Source organism: Ixodes scapularis, unplaced genomic scaffold (genome assembly GCF_016920785.2).
Source record: "Ixodes scapularis isolate PalLabHiFi unplaced genomic scaffold, ASM1692078v2 PGA_scaffold9__187_contigs__length_104089568, whole genome shotgun sequence".
NCBI lineage: Eukaryota > Metazoa > Arthropoda > Arachnida > Ixodida > Ixodidae > Ixodes > Ixodes scapularis.
Genome location: NW_024609884.1, coordinates 85,938,162 through 85,960,968, shown reverse-complemented (window position 1 = coordinate 85,960,968; position 22,807 = coordinate 85,938,162). Strand labels below are relative to the sequence as shown.

General features: G+C 45.7%; 1 protein-coding gene and 1 pseudogene across 3 annotated transcripts in view; one reads left to right on the top strand and one right to left on the bottom strand.

Moving 5' to 3' along the window:
- Nucleotides 1-11,986, top strand: part of LOC8025907 (rhotekin) — a 66,119-nt gene extending 54,133 nt beyond the window's left edge. For 2 of the 3 annotated variants that reach the window (XM_040219183.3, XM_040219182.3), the window contains exons 9-11: nucleotides 3,359-3,509; nucleotides 7,658-7,768; nucleotides 10,858-11,986. In XM_040219183.3, coding sequence (XP_040075117.1) covers nucleotides 3,359-3,509; nucleotides 7,658-7,768; nucleotides 10,858-11,018 — 423 coding nt within the window. In that variant the 3' untranslated portion in view covers nucleotides 11,019-11,986. Of the gene's footprint in view, nucleotides 1-3,358; nucleotides 3,510-7,657; nucleotides 7,769-9,416; nucleotides 10,411-10,857 lie in introns of those variants that run through there. The other variant, XM_042287331.1, reaches the window with a different exon arrangement.
- A 7,572-nt stretch (nucleotides 11,987-19,558) lies between these two features.
- LOC115325461 lies at nucleotides 19,559-21,645 on the bottom strand (annotated as a pseudogene).
- Between the last annotated feature and the right edge of the window lie 1,162 nt (nucleotides 21,646-22,807).

The following is a 22,807-nucleotide window of genomic DNA, read 5'->3' as shown; positions in this document are numbered from 1 at the left end:
GCGCTTCCGTCCGCCCCCAAGCACATAGAACGGGGTCAGGTGATGAAAGGGAGGCGGTCGATCGGTCCATTGAGCACGTAGCTCCCGCTGTGCCGTGAGCTTAGGGGTGAACTGGAATAGAACTGTGCAACTGCCACTCCTCCTTGCTTAGCTCTTGCTCGTTACACTTAGTTGGGCAGGCTGCCGACCGACGGGGAAAACATGGCGGAGGCTCCAAATTACCGATGAATCTCGGAGAGTCTGAAATGCTCGTGCAACTGTCGGAGGATTCGGGAACAAAACGTAACGAGACATGGAGGGAGGGTGGCAATACGTCTTACTTTGGTCAAATAGTTTCCTTGCCATACGATGAAAGGACCTAAAAGTAGCACGTTTTGGCTTAACAACTGGGAGTGCCACGTCGATTGAGTATTGTTTGAAAGGCAGTAGGAGGCTTTTGTTCAAAAGCCTCCTACTGTATTTGTATTTTTGTACAAGTTTTGTACAAAAACCGAGAAAGCTCAACCTGTGAAAATTTATAAAAAAAAAATGGAGCTTCTTCTTTTTTTTTTTCTTTTTGCGGAAGGGAGGATATGGGTGTACCTTCATACTTTGAGGTGGCACCTTTGTGATAAGTCAATTAACAATTAAACCCCAAGGGATAATTTCTCGCCTGAACTCGGCCGGTGTTATCACTCTGTCGCTCGACAATATCAAACACAATGTTATTCGAAGCTGAGATAAATATAAAAATACAGCACTTGCAGGAATCACAAAAACTGCAAAGATGAGTTGTGATGGATGACTCGGATTGAGCGTTTCCTATATAACTCGATAAGGGCACTCCCCTCTTGAACAGTCCTCGAGAAATAAAAAAATATACCCAGCTGTTTAATTCTTTTAGTTACTCGCAATGAAGATTTCGTGTAGGATATTTTGAAGTTGAGGTAAAATATATTCAGAGCTGTCAATATATCAGTGCAGTTGTTTAAAGAAAAACTAAAGTAATTCTGTAATGAAAAAAAAAAAAAACAACTAAAACTTGAATTGTTTCATTATGACTCCCGGGACCATGAATACCGTATTTACTCGAGTAATAGCCACACTATTTATGAACAAGGCCCTTGCGTCTACTTTCCCACAGAACACATAAACAGCCAATCATCGCGTTGCGCATAAATAAGATAGCGAATAACCAAATCGAGATTGCGATTCTGCATACAAATGCAATCTTCACAAATGGTATCTTCGAGCAAAGACGTTATCTCTGTCCTGTACAAAGCTGGAATCATGCTGTCGATTGCGGTGATTGGCAATCTGTGTGCTTCGCGGAAAAGCAAACCCTCAGGTTTTTTTTTATAAAGAGTGTGACTATTACTCGAGTAAATACGGTATCGAATTGATTTTTAAATTTGTAACACTGTTGTAACAGTGCTTTGAAAATAGCGCGGAAGCCCCACCCTCTCGGCGAAGAGGGAGAGGGGAAGCAGTTGTGAGAGGAGAATGTGACGTCGCACTGGGAGCACCCATCGCCGTGCCAGCTGCACTGGCTTGCCCTTCTCCACTGATTGTGAATCTAATGTGAGATTAGTTTATTTGAACTAAATTTGTTATCATCGGCGGCTCTAGTCAATCAACGGAAAGCCCAACATAGCCTTCCAGTCCAGTCGTAGAAGAATGGCGACTTGCACAAACCAGCGTCTGAGCTGAGACTGGGTGAAAGAAAGCTCTGCCAAGTCTGGGAGTGCTCTTCATAAACCTGATGCAAATCAGAAGCGCTCAAGAAAGGTTAATGACGCGAATAAATCAGCCGCGATGACGCCCGCATAAAATGGGTCACGCGAATTAATTGGCCGTGAATTGTACGCGGATTTATTCGTGCGATAAATTTTTCACGACCCATAGAAGTGAATGCATGCAATGGCTTCATAGCCAATATTTTTCCCAACAAAAAAAGTACAATGAGCACACAATTGTAAAACATTTCAGACTCACCTACCCATCACCAGGGAGTAAAAAGTGGTGCTCGCACGGTGCTGCCGTGCGAGTGCCATATGTTGCTGAATGAAATCACAGTACCACTCCCATTTCATTAAACGGAGCCTCACATTCTCAATTCTCGCTCTCACAAGTTCTAACTCAACATAGAAAGACAGGGATACGCAGTCCGTGTTCCGACATGGGCCAAAAATGCAGCGCCGTTTGCCTGGGGCTCGGAGCCTTGCTGTTCCCCTGGACTCCCAGTCGCCCCATGGACGTGTTTGTGAGGCTCGGCAAGGGGCTGAAACACGTATGGGGTCACGAAAGGAGTCTTTTTTTGTCTGTTGGCCCTCGGAGCTTGTCATTCTGGCGGACAAAAAGGCCTGAACCAGCCACCTAAGCCGAGCATGCGTGTGCCCAGCGATACGAGATGACCGCAGAGAGCTCCTAGTGTGACGTCATGACCGATTCCGCCAATTGCAAAATGGAATGGCGATTCGCGCTTGTTTTTTATTTTTTGTTTTTATGCATTTAGGGACACTTTTGAGCCAAATTGTTGTCCTATTCGGTATCAGGGGATAAAACTACACTAGAATCAACCTCTATTTCATTTTTTAAAAGAAGTGTTTCAGCTTCCCTTTAATAAGTCATATAAGAATTTTATTTTTGGAACGTGTGCTTTTGCTTTAGTAAGCTAATGACAAAACTAGTACACAATTCGGAAACGGAATGCTGTCACTGGAATGTTTTGCGAATGAAGCACAAAATTTTACTGGACGTTTTCTAGTAAGTTCTTTAGGAGTAGTACACTGAGTTCTGGGAGTATCCTTAGGATGTCCTTAGAATGTCCTAAAGTTCTGGGATGTCCTCTGAATGTCCACAGGACATTCCCAGAACATGAGGACATCCTAAAGACACCACAGAACTAAGTGTTCTACTAGGGGTTTATGTTGGTTTATGGATTATATCCAGTATCGCTCAAAGGGTAAACTTATATACCAGTGCCCAAAGGAGTCCATTACATTTTCTGTAAGAAATTTCTGCTTTTTTTTTATGAAAAAAAGGAGATGGGCCATAGTTAAATTTTGTTGGAAGGCTGTCATTCAACAACAAAGGGCCGCAACTTCCGTAGTTTCTCCCCAGCAAGACGTCACTTTTTATAGTGTCATTCAAATAAAAAAAAAAAAACCGAGGGCAGTTGTTTTCTCATTTCACAGCTTTGAAATTCGTGACTCTCCGGGAAAGAAGGTATAGTCAATGCGCTCTTTGGCATTTTAAGTTTCTCCGTGCGTGGCCTTCACTTGATCGTACATGACTCCACTTGTCTACGCCCCGTGTGGAGCATGGGGGAACAGGCGCACTTGTCTGAATCCGCCTGCTCTGTCTTGTGCCCGGCCAGGACACGCGGCTACGGCCAGAGGAAGGTGCGTCCAAGCAGGCACTGCGGATACTTACGAACGCGTCGGAGAAGGGGCACCTTCTGATGGCCGACTCCGAGCCGGAGCACACCAAGTGGCTGGCCCACCTCTGGCAGCACGTCAAGGACCACGGTAAGGGCGGAGCATCCTCTCAACTTTGGACCAGACTCATTTTTGCTATGCTGCATAGAAGCCGTTTCCGGTCCCCAAGTGACAACAAATGACGTCGCAAAACCCGGAGCGTCATGCTGTCGGATGTCTGAATTGTGGTGGTTGGTCATATACAGTCGAACCCGTTCATAACAAACTCCGTCAGACACGCATTTTAGCTCGACATATCCCGTAATTTGCTATATGAAAACCGGGTCTACCGCAAATTTTGAGGCCAAGGCTTCGTAATTAACAAATATTTCTTTTTACACCACGGTAAACGCACGTTAATGCATTCTTCAGCGGGCCGCGAAAAATGTTTATGACCCGTGGAAATGTAACCAACAACGTTTTAGGCGGGCTAACAGCTGGAACAAAAAGGAGCTTTCAAACTGTTTATTCTGCGAGGACGTTTACGGAATCGGAGCACCCAGGCGCGCACAAAAAGAAAAATCTTTTACCATTTTAGCTGACCGCGCAGCCTTTTCGTCTGGGCTGCGGTTGTCGTTTCCTGCACGAACCGGATTAGCACGCGAAAGTCAAATGAAAAAGAGAGCTTACAAATGAAACATAGAAAGCGGTGACTAGTAAGCAGCGGGCAGTCTTTGAAATTTCGCAATGGGAGAGCACCCCCCTTTTCCCCTTCCAGATAATTCGGACTGTTAAAAAAAACAATACTGGGAAAGAGGGCGTGGTCGAACTTGTTTTAATCTGAAATTATTTATGCATATACAGTGTAGACGGCATATAACGTATGTCGCGGGAGTCGCGAAAATCCGCACTATAAGCAGTACCGCGCTATAACGAAAACATCAATTTTTCAGGCCAAAATACATGCCATGAGACAACTTACCTTTGTAAAACAATTTATTTTATGTTAGATGAAAAATAAAGCTTAGTTTGAGGAAAGCCTTTGTTTCACCAGACTAGTACACTTCTCTCTCAAGTGTGTCACACATTTTGAAAGAAATGAGCGACTTTTGCCTGGCGCAGCCTTTTAACGGCGTCGCAGGTTGCGGACGGACGTTGCGAGCGTTCAGGATTGCTAACCCTAATCACTTTTCTCCGGTGATGAAAACGCGTGAAAATTTGCTTCCTTTATACAGTACGCGCCAGTAATACTTTCAACTTGAGCACAGGCATGAAATGCTCCAAATAAGAAATTCGGGCAATGTTCGAAAACACAAATGCTTAAACATTTCGACAAAAATCCCGAGACTGGGACAAAAAGGGACGGACAAACACAAAGTGTTTGTCCGTCCCCTTTTTGTCCCAGTCTCGGGGTTTTTGTCGAAATGTTTAACCACCACCAGCTCGTTTGCGCCCTTACCTTTTGTTCACAAATGCTTAGAAAGCACCACTGTAGTAAAAGTAAACATACACAACGGCACGGGCGTTTCTGCCGTCTTGAGAGTGCCGCCACGACATCGCCTCATGAATAGGTGGATCTTCCCTTCTAGTACGTGCTGGGTTATCATAGCGACACACAGCGAAAATTCACAGTCAAGGATAGCGCTTTTACGCGGAACAATGAGCTTCCACCACCCGTCTACGACGACGATCACAACCGACGCCATGTTTGCGGATAAAAGAAGCTGGCACGCGACCGGCATGCAACGCGCGCGAACACTTCTCCTCGACTTGCGATTGGTTTGTCGTTGCGGTTGTTTCCAACGCAGCGGAGGGACGCACGCACGTGAACGACACGTGCGTGCGTCCCTCCGTCGCTATGGCAATTGAAGCCTCTCTCATCGCTTCTCCCCGCTTTTTCGAGCTACCTCCTTGCCCTGCGAGTGCCGCTTGCGGCTAGCGCCGTTATCTAGTGTCGCACAGGGAAGCGTGCTCGCTGCGCCGGTTGGTTGGCGCGGTCGGCGGGCTGTTCCAGAAACTGCACTATAACCAGTATTTCCCTTCGCGCGCCTGCATTTTAAGCGGTATGTAATTACATGAAGTTCTATGGGAGGCGAACCGGTGGTTTAAAAAAGCCGCGTTATACCTGGTCCTGCACTATAAGTGGTTACGTTGTAAGTGGTCTATACTGTATTGCTACTGTCGCTCTTCACTGCATAAAAGATTGCGTAGATGGTCATTGTCGGAAACTCGTTAGAAGGCACTACTTGTCACATGCTTAGTGGTTCCGAAGTTCGAAGCTATGTCTTTTCGACCTAAATAACTGTGCCATTGATCAAAACACAACAAAAAAACATAACAATAAATGAAAGGATAAAAAGCTGGAGAAAAAAAAAAACTATCAAGAATTCGCTGGAAGTGTTGTATTCTAGCATATTCAGAGGCTTAAAACTTCAAAACAAGTTTCTCCTACCAAAATGTGTACAGGCTAAAAAAAATACGTCCTAAAAAAGCGAAGAAAAAAAAAAGTTTCTTTTTTAATGACGTGCTGAACTTGAACAATATTAGAAATCTTCTCCCATGAGTTAATTTATTCCTTAATGTGAAAAAACAATCAATACATTATTTTGTATTCTGCCGATGGCAATGATATGTACTGCCTGTAGTGTTAATCTCAATGCAATACCTCAAACAACTTGGACGGAAAAAAAAAAAATACCAAGTTTAAGGCATAATTGCCCGTAGATACATGTTTGGACATTTCTTCGAAACTCATCTTGAATAACAATAATCACATCTTAAGACGACACTAGCCTAGGCTATACATAGATCATTCTTAAAAAGTTTATCATCTCCCATAATAGCTTCGGCTATAGCGCGCTTCAAATATGGCACAAACGACAATTGTCAAAAACCCGTCGTCCTTCCTCGCTCCTTCGGGAATCTATTTTTCTAAAACCAAGCATGCCAGATGATTGAAATAAACAGCATTGTCTTTCGCAAGGAACGCGGCACCGCATGTAAAAATTTGAGAAAAAAAATTACAAACGTACCTCACTACTTGAGTTCAAATGAAACCGTCCGCCGGTCTTTCGAAGTTTGACGAACGTCGAACTTTTACCCTAAAAGTTCGAAGTTCGTCGAACTTTTGACTTTTGACTGCAAACACCCGCGCGCTTACACGTGCGTCTGGCCGAAACCTCCACACAGCATAAGTGACAAAACACGCAAATAATAAAAAAAATGAAAAAACAAACGGAAAAGCATGACGCATAAAAAAATCATAAAAAGTTAAGCAAACAGTAAAGAACAAAAGCTCACTAAATTCAGGCAGCAAAAAAAGAAAGGCAAGAAAAAAAGAAAAGAAGAAAAAAACGGGCAAAGCAATAACGGCAGAAGAAAAAGGTAAACAAAATAAGGCGTTTAAAGTGTGATTGCACCCGTTATTGTTGACACACTTGACTTGCAGAGAACTTTTTTTTTTTTTTGCTCATTTTATTTTGGGGTTAGGGAGTTGCACAGCATCAGCAGTGTTCAGGGAAAGGGCGCAGGCCACCATTCCAACAGCGGGCACTCCCTGCTCTCCCTACGTGCCCTTGCTTTTGCCATCGTCCACTTTTTTCTTTTTTTTACGGTTCTTTGTTTCTTTTTTTCCACTGCTGCTCTTTCGCTGCGTATCTTACCGAGTGCATGCTGGCTTGGCGTTCTGCCAGCCCTGCAATGCAAGTGATGTGCTCTCCACCAGCGCTATTGGATCGCGGGAAGAGCAATGGGCGGCCAGGCTTCATTCGCTAGATCGAGTGTCCCCCACCATGGGAGTTCAATACAGAAAGACAACACTCCTATAGCATCACATGTGATTTTCAAGGGGATGTTTGGACTATTTAATATAAAAAATATTTCGAAGTACCCGAGTTTGATATAACCGGGCTCGACCGTATCAGGCGGAAGTTGGATGAAAATTTAAAATTTCGGTTCAAATCATTCCTTCGGACTCATCAAGTATCCAAACTTCTGCGCGATCCCTGTCGAGTTCAAGAAATCGGTCGGCACCGTATTTGCGAAGGAGCTGCTTCGCGAATAAAATAGAAGGAAACACCGAATACCTTAGTCGACGGAAGTCTCTGTGCCCACCTTTTTCTGCCAATTCGCCAAAACCATCTTCTCCTCACGCTTACCGCCGTTTGTTTGGCACCTAATGTCGACAACTAAAAACCTAGGAGGGTGTGTGCCCGCTTCACGTGACCCCTCCTACGTGCTCTTTTCCCCACGTGTCACAGAGCTCTGGGGGGACCTGGCGTCCAAGCGGATGGAAATCCCGTCCCCTGGGCCGCGGCGGGCCCCCACCTTCGGGCGGCAGACCTCGCTGTATGACGAGACGTCCCTCAGAGGTGAGACTCTTGCAATGCTTTGGGAGCTCACAAAGTTTGCTTCTTGCTTTTTCCTTATTTCCCTTGGTGTTTGCTATTGCTCTGGATAAACCCATCACATTCATAAAGCCAGGAATGGAAATAGGTTTTTCGTGGCGTGTGTTCATTCTTGCAACAAAAAATTGGCTGCAGAAACCACTATTGTTGGTTGGCTTTGAAGTGCGATGGCATTTGTCACGATACTCACAACGCACCTCACTTTGAATGCGACGACGCAGGTGTTGAGTAAACACCTTATTTTATTAATGGTTTGCGGTGATGCAATCATGGACATCAGCGTGACTGCAGTGCGCCACTTCAAAATTGAATGATTGCTTCATCTCTGTGTAATCGTTTAATCTTCTGTCTTTGTATAATTGTTCAAATGTTCAAGCTGTTTCATCACCATCATTGACCATATACGAACTAGCTCAAATCAAACTGATAATTGCTTCGTAGCTTGGGCTCAAATGTGAATGCGTTCGTACTGGCGCACCGTGTATGCACGACACGGGTTTATATGCTTGTGCCGCAGCCATGAGTGATTGCTTCATTGCTTGGGTGCAAATGTGAATGTGTGCCTACTGCCGCTCCATGTATGTGCAACGTAAGTTTATCTGCTTGCTAGGACGACATCCTAGAGGACGTCTAGGATTACCTCTAGGAAGACCTTAAGGACGACGTCAAAGATGACAACTAGAAAGACCTCTGGGGCGATTTGAAGGGCGATGTCTAGAATGACGTCCTAGAGGATGACATCGAAAGACGACATCTAGAACGACCTCTAGGGCGATCTCAAGGACAACCTCTAGGATGACCTCAAGAATTACGTCTAGGACGATGTCCTAGAAGACAATGTCAGAGATGACGTCCTGCATATGCAGAGGCACCGCTCCACCGTGCGGCGCATATGCACAACACATTTGAGGCCAGATACCATATTGTGAAAACCGGGTGAAGTAGCAAAAGAATACCATCGCATATTAAAGAGTGCCTCGGGATTTTGTAATAATATGCCAGTCGAAGATACATTGCAGGCACCATAGCAATATCATCCCTCCTCTCCATTGTGGCAGGGTCATCTTCTCTTCTCGGTTCCACCATTGTTGTGTTATCTGCTTACGCTTGGCATAGCATGATGTGGTTCTTAGTTGCCTGTTTGCAAACTAAATTGGCTATGTTTTGTTTTCTTCTGATAATTGCTACTTCCAGTTCATGTACTGTGCTCCCAAACTTAGCACTGCCACTTGGTTTCCCAAAAGTTTATGCACAACACATTTGAGGCCAGATACCATATTGTGAAAACCGGGTGAAGTAGCAAAAGAATACCATCGCATATTAAAGAGTGCCTCGGGATTTTGTAATAATATGCCAGTCGAAGATACATTGCAGGCACCATAGCAATATCATCCCTCCTCTCCATTGTGGCAGGGTCATCTTCTCTTCTCGGTTCCACCATTGTTGTGTTATCTGCTTACGCTTGGCATAGCATGATGTGGTTCTTAGTTGCCTGTTTGCAAACTAAATTGGCTATGTTTTTTTTCTTCTGATAATTGCTACTTCCAGTTCATGTACTGTGCTCCCAAACTTAACACTGCCACTTGGTTTCCCAAAAGTTTAACTGTTGCAGGTTGTTCAGAAAGGATTTGGACACTGAACCGGCTGGGATGCCTTCCTGAGGCTGTGTGGTGACCGAGGATTTGAAGTATCACCGGGTGGTTCGATTGGTACTGTTTGGATGAGTGCTGGAATTTCTTGAAACATGCCATCTTGTGGCAGCATTAAGTTTGAGGGGCACAGTACCTTTGCACAAGCTTACTAGTGCATCTAGTTGGGAATTTATGGGTTAATGGCAGTCATTATTTGCATTCCTCGGGCTCTTACGTATGTGTATGCGAGTGAATCACACTTGAGAACATTGTAGACCAAAATCAGCGTTACTGCAGTTGTGAAGCATATACACATTCTAAATCAGTCTGGCTTATATGGTTTAAATAGCATGGTCTGGCTGACAACAGCCAGTCAGCAAGTGCATGTAGTGATTTGGAGGAGCTTTTTTTTATATTCATTTTTGCCCGTCAGTCAAGCCAAGCACTAACACTTTCCTTTTGTTGATGCTGGCTGTCACACAAAGCTAAATAGACCAAACCATGGCAGAATAGTTGGCCAAACCATGGCCAACTATTCTCTATTTGAGAGCTTCAAAGTTCATTTGCATGCACCTAGGTAGTTTTCTTCATTTACCTCTTTGTCATTGTCATCGTCCAACACTCCCTCTCCCACCCAGTGGATGGGGTCCGCCATCAATTCTGCTGATCCGGAAGGAGTCCCCATAACATGGGTAGTTGAGAACCACTGGCATAGCACATAAATGTGCTGGCACTCTCAGTTTTGAAAAGCAGGTGCTTCGAAGCAGTGTTCACTTTATATTCAGCAAATTTATCAAAAATATATGCACGGTGTTCTGGTACCCCAGCATGTAGCTCGCTTGCACTCATGGCGCAAGAACGGCGGCGCGAAATTCGGATGAGCCGTCGCACAGTTTCATGCGTTTAAATTATCAGGAGATTTCTCCCATTCTAATACATAGGACTTTGACAGAACCCACGAGTTAGTTGTAATTATCCGCAAGTTCCAAGAGTCTGAATTATCGGGATTGTACTCTAGAAGAGTGGGCTAGGTTGAAAATTTTTAACAATATAAATTGGGTTACTTTGCTGTGTAGTGGGGCTTTAGCACTGGTAGGACTTGAGAGTTTCATCTCATCGATGGGGCAAAGTGCTCGGAGGGCTCCCCTGAAAATGTAATTGAGGGGAGCGCTTAAACCCACAACTTAACGTAGGTCGGGCGTAGCTCAGTATGCCAAGTATATAGATGCGGTCTTGGTCTCCTTTTTTCTTCAAATCTCGGATTAAATGGAAAAAATAGGAAGAATGTCCGGTTATGCTCGTTTTCCCCCGAGCTCGATCTGATGCGTGTCAAGTAAGGTTGTGCACGACTTTAAGCTTTGTGCCGATCTAGAAGTACCATTTCCCCTTTCTCTGTAAAGGTGGCACCTGGCTTCCTTTCAGAGTCTCCTCAGGGCGCCGTCAGCCGTACCGGGGACGAAGGCATCCAGCGTATCTCGCCCACCTCGGCCCGTTCTCGCAGTTCGAGCACTTCCTCGGCATCAAGTTCTGTCAGCGCGGCTCGAGCGTTTCCCCTGGCAAAGAAAGGATTTGGCCATTTCTAAACCCTTGGGAGATCTCCTTTGTCCTAGACAGCACATTTTACAATGTGCTCGTGTGTGTAATCTCATTTTCTAGTCGCAGCACCAGTTCATTGCATGTCTGGCTCATTGCTCCTTTCTCATCGGTGCTGCTGTTTATTTTGTACTAAACTCATCTCTTTCTTTCCCTCTCTGTTCCCATTCTACAGGGTGTTCCCCCAAAAAATTCCCAGGGTTTTTCTCACCACAAAAATAAAACATGCTTCGCCGAACGCTCATTCTCTGCCCAAATGTAACGCTAGCGTTCCGAACCAGACACCAAAGTTTCAGCACTAGTGTTATTTTATTCAAAAGTTATTAGTGATTTTCTTAAATTTTTAATAGGAAAATGGCGACCGACAGAGCTCTTTGATACATGGAGCTCTATGTTACCGAAAACGGGTAAAAATGGGGCCCATTTTCCCGTTGAATTTTCAAAAAAATCACGTAACTTTTTAATAAGATTACGGTTAGTGCTGAGACTTTGGCATCTGGTTTGGACCACTAGCACTACATTTGGGTAGAGAATGAGCAGTCGGCGATGCATGGTTTATTTTGGCGGTGGAAAAAACACTGTAAATTTTGGGGGGAGACACGCTGTAGTTGATTCAGGATGAGAAGTCTGTAACAAACTTGTTCATATTCGCACAAAAACTCTTCATACAAGCGTCATCCATTGTTGTTTTTAAACTAGAATCACGCCAGAAGGTGTTTTTTTTTTTTTTTCACAATGTGTCTTAGGGTTGTTGGCAACAAGCAAAGTAGTTGCAGACTGGTGAATGTACTTTTAAGCTGGCGAGTAATGTAAAGTATTACGACAATGTTCTGGAGCGTGTACAGCAACTGCTCAGTAACAGCGAAACATTTTTTTTTTATTCCGGTGACTTAGTTGCGTGCTTGAAGTTAGAGACTGATTTTTAACCGTGACTTATTTAATAAATGTTTTCTTCGGAGAAATGGTGTTCTTGTTCATGAACTGTCGAATCGGAAACATGCCCTGAAGTAAGTTTTGTTTATTACTGATGCAACTAGGAAGCAGGCATGTGCCTGTTGCTTCAAAAACTAAAGAATTATAATTACTCGATCATGAAATTGATGATCCGCTCTTACCGACTACTTATCATGTTGCAGGCTAAGAAAAGCAGCACAAAACCTCCTCCCTGCTAAACCCATCACTCGTTCCGTCAAAATGAGCGAACGCTAGCGAAGAGACGAAAAGGAGGCAAGTCCACTCGCCTCTTCTCCAGCGTTCGCCCGCTAAAGTGAAAAGAGTGGAGGGTTTTGAGGGGAGAAGCTTGTGCTGTTTTTCTTAACCTGGAACAGGGTAAAAATAAGTTCCTTCATTGTCTTACTAAATTAAGCTTCTATGTCACTACAAATCATCGTTGGAACACAACCCACCAGCAGATCCACTAGGGTGCCTCAATGTCCCTCTGTTTAAGATGATGCCATTCTTTTGATTACCCAATGCCGACAGCGCGCGCGCTCGGAAAAAATGACGTGGTAGCACCATCAATGTCAAAAGCTTGCGCTGGGAGACCCGCCTTCACGCGCTCCGGAAAAAAAAAGAAACAAAATGGTCAGATGTCATTAGCCTAAGCAAAGCTTAGGGTAATTACATCTGACCAAGGCACCTTAGTTGCACCCTTTCCGGACGCTAGCATTAAGCTGTAGCCAGCCTGAGATCGCTGTGGCCGACGTATACTGCCAAACTAGCGAGTTCCAACTCGGCTAGAACAATTTCCAGAGCTCAAAATCAAAACCTTAGGGGTCACGTGACCTTGGGGGGTCACGTGACCTCGCGGTGACGGCGACGCCGACGCCGCTCAAGCCGGAAACGGGCGCCTAAGAGCTGCACTCTAAAATAAAATAAAGCAAAAAGCAACATCAGAAAATGTTAGTCACGGTATCAATACTGTGATACCGCAATGAATTTTAATAACGAATATATATTCGACTGAAGAAGAATCTGCCATCACAGAAAAGTTTCCACTGTTTCGATGAATCGTCATCGAAAGTAAAAGCTTTCTTTTTGCGACGCGAACACTTATCATAACAGGTTATCTGAGAAAATAAAAAATGGCCAATCAATGTAACTAAATTGTAGTCGCACCTTGTCTTCCGGCGTAACAAAGAAGACGACAATATGAAATACAATATCTGGCACCACATTCACGAAAAGTTCTAAACAAACGTTTGTTTGGGTATTTCTTATTAATTACACATATCATATGGCATATGCTTATAATTTATATTTTGATTTGTTTCAAAAGAAAAAAAAATCATTCTGGATTTAGAGTGAAATTCTTTTTAATTTGATGTGAGAAAATATATAAACTTGCGAACGAAGAAAGTGAGACAGGGGAAAACGTAAAGCAGTAAAGAGCAAGTATGCACCAAAATACCATACACCGCCGCACCGGTACGCGTACAGACACGCGAACACACTTTGTGGATCACATGCTCCTATGCAGTTGATCACTACACACCAACAGACCAGAAATTCCCAACCACGTATGCTCAACACTGTTCAGGCGCGCGGAAGGTGTGACGCTAGCTACGAGACTGTTTCAGACCAAGTGCGGCCGCAGATTGCGCTACAACCTGTTTGAGCCAATCAAGAAGTGCCCAAAGTGTATCTCCGCGGTCTTCTTTCTGCTATGACCGGTTCAACCGATCACGCACAGAGAAAAGATGGCGGCGCATTCAGTGTGCGTGATTGGTTCAGCCGGTCATAGAACAAAGACAACGAGCGCCATGACGATACTAGCAGTCGTACTGCACTTGCTCTCATCCACAGCGAGGCACGAAACGCCCATCGAGGCTGGTTCACTTCCCGCTGTCTAAACAAACAAACAACACAATTACTTAAAAATGATAATTGAAGAGTCAGTTCTCCTTTCCACTTTTCTCTTGCGCGCCTTTTCCTAATGTACGCACGACAGTTTTTGTTTTTGTTTTGTTTTGTAGTTGTTGTGGGAACCACGAGTTTCCCGTCTCCCTATCTAGGCCTAGCACAAGCAGGCCGTGGGAGCGTTATGGCGACGTCATCCCGGATACGGGGGTAAGGCCGCATTCCTCGAAGAGGGCGTGTCTTCCCTCGCCCTTTTGGGTGAAAGTGCCTCCGGCGCACCCTTCGGAAATGATTGTGGACGCGGCCCATCTGCGGGATAAGCCACACTATACCTACCCCGGGCGCGTCCACTTTCCGCTGGCTAGATAAGCGGCCGCGAACGGCGGCCCGGGCTCTCGCCGGGGAAGGCTCTGGGCCACGGAGCCTCGTTCTTTTTGGAGCTTTCCCCATTCCACGAATCTGCCTAATGCGGCAGCGTGGGCCCCCTCCAGGTGAATCTGTCTAATGCGACAGCGCCGACCCTTTTCCGTTCTTTTCTTTTATTAGTTTGGCCGACGGGCACAGCGTGGTGGCACAACAGCCAAATAAACCTGCTTCTTCAGTATCTTTGTGTTTTGGAGTGAATCCTCTCCTCGGAGTCCACGGCAGCCTCCGGACGGACCCGGCCGTAGCAGTCCTCAACATCGAGCTACGGAGTGGGATCGACCTCGTGGTGCAGTAAGGCAAGTCGAATCCCACATTGTATTCACGCGGTGCGCGAGTACAACCTCCCCCCCCCCCCCCCCCCCCCCCCCCCCCCCGCACTTTGAATCAGCCACACATGCGCTTGTTTTGCCTTCCAATAGGACTTCAATGACATTGAACGCCCAAGAGGGGAATAGATTACTTTTATCTAGATGCGTTTAGGAGAAAAGAATAGCCGCTTTACACACGCGCCAAATTGCAGCCGCCATTGCTGTCCTCCTCTTGCCTTTCCCAGATGCCAAGCCACTAAAGCGGGCGTTGACGAACCCGCACAAAGACCAATGCTGTGGAGAAGGACACAGTTGAAACTAAAATGGCAATAACCTGCCATGTTGTGGTAACGATGAAGTGGAGTAAATGTAATAAGAGCAGACTTGTACCGTACGCATTACAAGTAATCAAATTACTATTGTAATCGATTACTTTTTGGAGTAATTTTGTAATCAGTTGATTATTTTTATTAGGCAGTAATCACAAGAGTAATCTTATTACTTTGTGAAGTAATAAAAATTACTTCTAACCATTACAGAGGAAACAAAAACTGAAGGTCGGTTATGGGCCTTATTGCGGCGCCCATGCACAGCTGCTCCAAATTGTCTATTCTTACATATATCTTGCCCAGCCTAGCGTCGTCGTCTTCTATGGAAGCGAATGCACTAATGACTGCAGTCAAAGAGTTTGTTTGCCACACATCGTTAGTTCCCGAGGTGGCCGCTGCCGTGTATTATGTGCGTGTTCGCCACGTATAGCGAACACGACCCATTGAGCCCAGGCAACGACGGCGGATGCAACGTCGGAGACGCCGACGGAGGGTAGCGAGCCATGGAGAAGCACGGGACTCCTGCAAGCCACAGGCTGGAAGCGGTCACAGACCAAATAAGACGCTTCTCATGACACCAACCGATTGTAACCTAAACAGTGAAATAAATATATCTCTGCATTATCCCAAATTACCCGGTACATCACAGCCGCTATGGGGCGCCACTCCTCGATCTCCTCCCCAATAGTCCGTTCCAACTCAAGAAGGTAGGGCGAGGGAAAGGAAGGCCGGGGACGCAGACGGAACGCTGGAGAGGGGAAAACCTCCTCCTTTCTTCAGTTGCAACAGAACCTGATTTGATTTTCTCACCAAGAACAAATCGTAATGACCACCAGTATACAGTACGACGTCGTCACGTGCAAACCATGTAATACCCTAGTTACACTAGCACTCTTAAAGAGCCCCTGACACGCCAAAAAAAATTTTTTTTTCATGCTAGGCATTGAAATGGCATATTAGGACATTACAAAAAAATTGTTTCACTATAGAGTTGCGTAGTTGTTTTTTTTTTTTTTTTTTTTTTTTTTTTTTTTTTTTATAAAAAATAGAAATACGAGGCTTAATTCAAAGTTCCCGCCGTGCACTGTGACGTAACAGTGTACCGCAAGGTGTCGGGGCGGTCAGAAGGGAGGCATCGCCGGAAGTCACGTGAGTTGTATCCCTCCTCGTGCTTACCGCGAGCGCGTGTAATATATATATATATATATATTTTTTAATCTTTTTGTTATTCTCCGCACCTCCATGAGCGATCCAAGCAGACAAGGTTTCTTTTATTTGCTTTTCATCGCTTAATGTTGCTGTAAAGGTAGAAGAAGCGAAGTCAGTGAACTGACGTGATCAACTACAATGCATAGAAGGTGCTGTGTGAGGGACTGTCCCGGTATTTCAGCAGCTGAAGAAGAGATCACACTGCATGTATTTCCGAGAGACATACATCGGCCGCATGTGCACCTAGTAAAAAAGTTCTATTCATGTTCCAGTCAAAATACGTACTTTGTGCTCGACGTTTACTTGTACTTGGTACACAAACCAGTTCGTATTCTTTAGACGGCAAGAATCTTTAGCCTGGAAAGTGTCCGATGATTCAACGACCTCGGTGTCTGAACCTTCAGCAATGCGATCGGGCATGTCGTACGCTAGCAATCCTAATTTCTGCTAGCGCTCTCTTTTTTTTTTTTTTTTTCAAAACTTGATAGTTTGTTTTTTGCCCAGTATAGCCCTGTATCATCGGGCTGACGGCATGCACTCGTACACTGGCTCGTACTCGCAACGCTTTCATCATTGACCTCCATCACGTCGATCCACTGACTCTTCGTTCTCAACTTTTACAGCACGCAAACTAACCAACGGTGCAGCGATAAAGAGCTAGTGGAACTGAAACTTCGTTTTCTACGATCGCTCGTACAAAGAGCAGTATATATATATATATATATATATATATATATATATATATATATATATATATATATATATATATATAAAAAATCTTACGCACGGTTGCGGAGAGCACGAGGAGTGAAGCTCATGCGACTTCCGGTGAACCCACTTTTAGTGATGTAGTTGATGCCTCCCTTCTGACCGCCCCAACACCTTGCGGTACACTGTTACGTCACAGTGCACGGCGGGAACTCTGAATTGGGCCTCGTATTTCAATTTTTTATAAAAAAAAACTACGCAACTCTATAGGGAAACAATTTTTTTGTAATGTCCTGATATGCCATTTCAACGCCTAGCATGAAAAAAAAATTTTTGCCGTGTCAGAGGCCCTTTACATCAAAATCATATTTTTTTTTATTATCCGAAACGATTGAAAACGATGCCGGGACATTACCCTCAAAATTTGAAATTTGGGAATTCAGTATTCGTGAAGTAAAAAAACAATTTCCAAATGCCGAATTCGAAGTTCCCGCGCGATCGGCGCCGGTGCCTTGACGTCAAAAATTGCGGAGACCTGAGAGTCCTAGGGAGCCTTCATGTGCGCTTTCACATGAAGGCACTCTAGAGAGTCCCCTAGGGAGCCTTCATGTGCGCTTTGCTAGGGTGATGCCACCCTTTGTAATACCACTCGCCGACAAACCAGCAGCCATTTTGATTCTCGGCGATAATCCGTGGGGCTTATAACCCTCCCGGAAACAAGCACCTTATCTCAGAAGTTCGGAGCCCACGGAGGGAGGATTAGCATTTTCCCCCTCGGATGGGATTACGGATGGACACAAAGGCCACTTTCCGGCGCACGGGGAAACAATGAGAGAAACAAAATGGCGGTGGAAGAGGGTGTGGGAAAGGGAAACAGGCAGTTGGCATCACTCTATGCGAAGCGCACATGAAGGCACTCTAGAGAGTCCCCTTTATTTCACCACTCCCTGCTGTTGCCACGGCGACCCAAAGCGAGGGGGAAAGGAGCGAGCGGCGGCGTTCCGGCGGACCGGTTTTGAGCGGTGTCGCCTGTTTTCCGTTGGAGGATACAAATCCAGGAGACGGCACCACAACGAACTCCCGATTTTTGGTATTTCAAAAAGAAGGGCCGTAGTGCGTTCGCAATTGCGTTAAAAAACATGTTTTAGGATTGCCGTAATTAAATGTTATAGAGATGTCGCCTACAAAGCTTTTAAATTTCATGATTCTTGACGTCACCGATCAAAAGAAGCGAGGAGGCGAGAGGCGGGAAAATCAAACGCCAAAAATAAAAAGGCGCGCGCGCGCGCGGCAAATATTTTTTTTCCGCGATGCGGTTTTTTTGCGTGTCTATGACTGCAACTTGCATCGTTTTAGACAATAAAAATAAATACGACCTTTGGGGTGTCAGTGCCCCTTTAACTGTCATTCTGCCCTTATAGGCCACTTTTCACGCGAAAAATATTTTTAAAACAATATTGGCAGCGCGAAATTTATTTGAAATTCTGCGCGCAAAGTCCATGACGTCACGGAATGGTCATACACTCTCTCCACCTCAACGTGATGGCCAAGCCGATCCGCCTCTCCTCCACGCGTCCTAAATGCCGAGAGAGAAATCAAGTGGAAAGGAGGTGACTACCGACTAAATCGCTCCTCGCCCCGTCAATATTGTTCTAAGTTTTCTCTTTTTTCGCATAAAATTAATTTTGTTTTTGCATACGTGTCCCAACGAGACTGTTTAAAAAAGCATTTATTTTTTTGAATGCACAAAACGGGGCTGTGGCGATAGGCGGGACGCTGCAGAAAACAAAAACGCCACTCATACAGCGATATCTCTAACGGATGGCCGTATTTTTGGAAAGGAAATGCATGATTGAACACGGCCGACGAGACGTGTGACGTCACGATTCTCATTTTCTCACCTCCTCCCTTCGTCCCGTCGAGCTGGTGGGTGTTGGGGGCTGGTGAACCGAAGCGAGGATGAGAGAAGTGACGCCGCTTCCCCTCATTCTCAACTTTTCCAGGAGGATCGTGATGTCAGAGTCCTCGCTTGATAGCGCCTTCCTTTTCGAAAAATACGGCCATCCGTTTGAGATATTGACGTATGAGTGAGGTTTTGCAGTACGTAGCTTCCCGTTCAACGCTTCTGTGGCCTTAGTTGGCGAAATCCAAATTTCGGAAGATGGAATATTGCGGCGTTCATCTGTGTCTCCTAAAAAGAGCGCGTTCCGTACAGCGCCGGCCATCACCATGTCTTCGGCAGCTCAGTTATGACGAGTTTACTCAAGGAATTATCGCAAGCCAAGAAAGTGAGACGATCACCGATGTTTCTATTGGCGGATATGAGGGTGCTCAAGTCTCGACGGTGATCCACACTTTGGCAGACGCACCTGCGTTGGTCTTGTCATTGTTTTGGTTTTGCCAGTGCTAAGGAGCGTGAATGTGCAGGTTCTCGAAATTGGTTCTTTTATAGTAAAAACGTTTGTTGTTTATCTTGGGGTTAAGGGATAGGGGGAAGTCGGGGATCCCAATGTATCCTGACTCTTGGAAATTCCATAAAAATCACCAGATGGCGATTGTCAATATCCTTCTGTGGTAAATGCAGTCAAATGTGTCAAAATATACGGGAGCGCTAGCGCGAGCGCACCTTGAGCAGCGATCAAAGCAGCGCAGATCAAAGCTGTGCGAGACGCCGAGAATCTGAGACGAAGATGACGAAGGCGCCACAAGCGCGAGCGCGAGATCGCGTGTACCGCGGGCCCAGTGTCTCATTCGGAACGAGGGCAGCCACAGGAGTCGGACGCAGGCTCGGGCCCCAGCTCACGAACCGGCCAGCAGTCCCGAAGGGGAGGCTACGACGCCCTTGGCGCGCCTTGCCGAGATCCAGGGGGAGTCCGCGTTCCCATTCGGCGCCCGACGTCGCCTGCCCCTTGAGGTTCCGGCCCGCTATCAAGCAGGACCTTGTCCGTAAGTTAACCGAGGTCTTATGCCAAGATTGCATAGGCCTTGGCATAATAGGCAGGCCCGAGTCTGGTTTGTTCGATTCAGACGGTTTTCTCGGTGTCAATGGAGGATCTTCCGAATTTCCGGTTCGAGAGCACGCAGGGCCTGGTGTTCGGCGTTCGAACGCCAGGCCTTCCGCGAGGAGCAGACGACGCTCTTGTTCTTTCTGATTGAAGGGAGACAGTAGGGAGAGAGAAAGGCCTTTGCACCTACCCACTGATCCTCCCAATCAGAGTTCGGCGCTCAGACATCGCTGATGCTCCTCTCCCTGTTTATCTCCGCGGAGCATTCCATTCGTGAATATAGTTTGCTTGAACCACGAACAAGAAACTGGCGTCCAATGAATTCGATCTATAGGAAGTGTTCACTGGACGCCATATTTGAGTCCGCTGTTCACAGCGCATGCTCAGACTGAACTCTCACTTATAGGCTGCTAGGACCGGCAATCCTGATGGTGTGGAATGCACGTTGCAAAATAACTGGAAGCTCGCCATCGGCACGCGCTGAGCAGTCGCGCACACAGCTATGGCCGCCATTGAATACTCCCTATATCATGTAGAGCGGCGACAATCATGTAATATACTCGTAGGTACTTAAAAAGGAAAATATTCGACCAATTTAGAACTATGGTTGTAATTCTTCTATTATTACTTTAGAAGGGAGCTGATAGGAGTAATTTTCTATGTTGCGCCGGATAACGTAAGTGGATTTTATTTTTGTTTGTGCCTGAAAGGGTTTAATGGACATCAGCCTGCCAACAGTTTCAAACGTCATCTCGCATGTCTTGAGACCAACTGTCGTGGTTCCAATGTATTCTTGCAGAGAGACTTCGACCGTCCCCGGTTTGATAAGCCAGACCGCTGTAACTAGGCCGAGACGTGCGACAGACAGAAAGTCTAGGACGGGCACACTGAGTCCTTTCTCATGGCACCCGCATCCACCAGCGGGGTAAGCGAGGGCGCTTCCATGGCGTCCCCGTCCCGAGCCCGGGGGCGCAAGAGGAACAGGGCTTCCGCGACTCCGACAAAGCGAAGAACGACGAGGCGCTCCAGGAGCCGCCTGTCATCGCGCTCGAGGACCAGAGGTGCCAGCGCCACGACTAGGAGGTCCAGGTCAAGGAAGGCGACGGCAGGGAAGAGCAAGAGGCGAAGGTCTAGGCGCAACAAGTCCACAACTGGTCGGTCATCCCCAGCGAAGAACAGGGAAGTCAGGGCGAGCAAGAAACTCGCTGCAAAAAGGAGGTCCAGAAAGCGCAACAGGGCTGGGGAGTCTGGCGTGAAAAAATCCGCTTTGAAGAGAGCGTCGCGTAGCAAGTAACTGTTCCTCCTTTTACAGGCTCCCGAAGATTGGAATAAAGGCAAAATTTCAACCAACTCAGAGGGGTTTTCTTGGTGTCTATGCAGGTCTTCTATGGATATAATGCTCAAAATTAAAGCATTTAATTTCTAGAATACTCAACTGTGCCCTTAATTACCCGGAGGGCTTAAAAAGGACCATGAAGCGGTACTGAATATTCGTACTTTACTATTGGCGGTTTTCACCTCGTGTTTCCGAACCTACTTTCACGGCTTCGTCTTTAGGCCACCAGACGCCATGAATATCTGATTTGCTCGAGAAGGCTGGAGAACGAACCTGCCGCCACAGCTTTCTGTTCTAACCGTCGGGTGCCGTCGGGCAGTGCACGACAGCCCGCAACCTCAAAAGCCCCGCGTCAAATGCCTTGCACCACACGTCCCGTTTTTTCTTTTCTTTAGTTTTTATTTTCCATTTTTAAAAGACTAACACGATTTGCCCATTTTTACACACACTACAGCGCACTATAGCAAATAACACTCACTCCTTACACACGAAAAATTAAGCAAAATTCAAACAAACCGCGCTGACTAACAACTCGTTTTTATATATACTTTGTCTTCTTCTACCTCTTGCACTGCCGAATTTCCCGAATCACGCGCACCGATCTCCTAGACGCCTAAATTTTTTTTTTCTTTTTCTGTCAGGTGTAAAGATGGTCATTAACCTATATCATTACGGACGATGCCTAATGATAGGCTCCGTGAACATAAAAACAACAGCACCAGAGCTAACTCTGGCCATCTAGGCATACACTGCCGTGATTGTGGGTGCGACGTTCACCTGCCATCCTGTACAATTTTAGGTAGTAATAGTAACCAATTAACTAGAGAAATTATCGAAGCTGAACATATCGCCAGGAATTATAAAAAACTGTATTAGTACACCATCTTTACACCTGACAGAAAAAGAGAAAAAACATTTAGGCGTCTAGGAGATCGGTGCGCGTGATTCGGGAAATTCGGTAGTTCGCTGTAGTGTGTGTAAAAACGAGCAACCAACTCGCCCAAGCTGCTACGTTAACGATTTGCCCGTGTCAGCAGCCCACGTCTTCTATTCTTCGTTGAGTTTCGCTTCGCTGTTTTTGCCTCTGAAATGAAAGAGGCGCTTTTCTTTTTCTTTTACTTCTTTTTTGAACGCACACTGGACTCGGGACAGCGGCTCGTTCGTCGAACGAGCCGCTGTCTCTAGTTTTTTTTTTTTTTTTTTCTTTTGCTTGTTTTATGAACGAACACGAGGCTGTAGCTGCCCTAGCGGCGAATTGTCACGGTACGAGTAGTGTTTCTACGAACGAACCCCTGCCCCTATAGGGACAGCGGCTCATTCGTCAAACAAGCCGCTGTCACTAGTTTTTTTTTTTTTTTTTCTGTTGTTTGTTTTATGATCGAACACTAAGCTATGCTAGGGCTCCGTGTTTTCGGATAAATCCGAAAAACCCCGGAAAACACCCGCCGGTAAAATTTTTGACAATTCGGATTTATCCGATAAACTCCGAATTGCTATGTGTCCATGCCACCCACCCCCCAACAACAAGAAATGTTTTTTTTTTTTTTTTTTTTTTTCAATTTGAGCAGCGCAGGATCAATGGTCCTGGGAAAATGACAT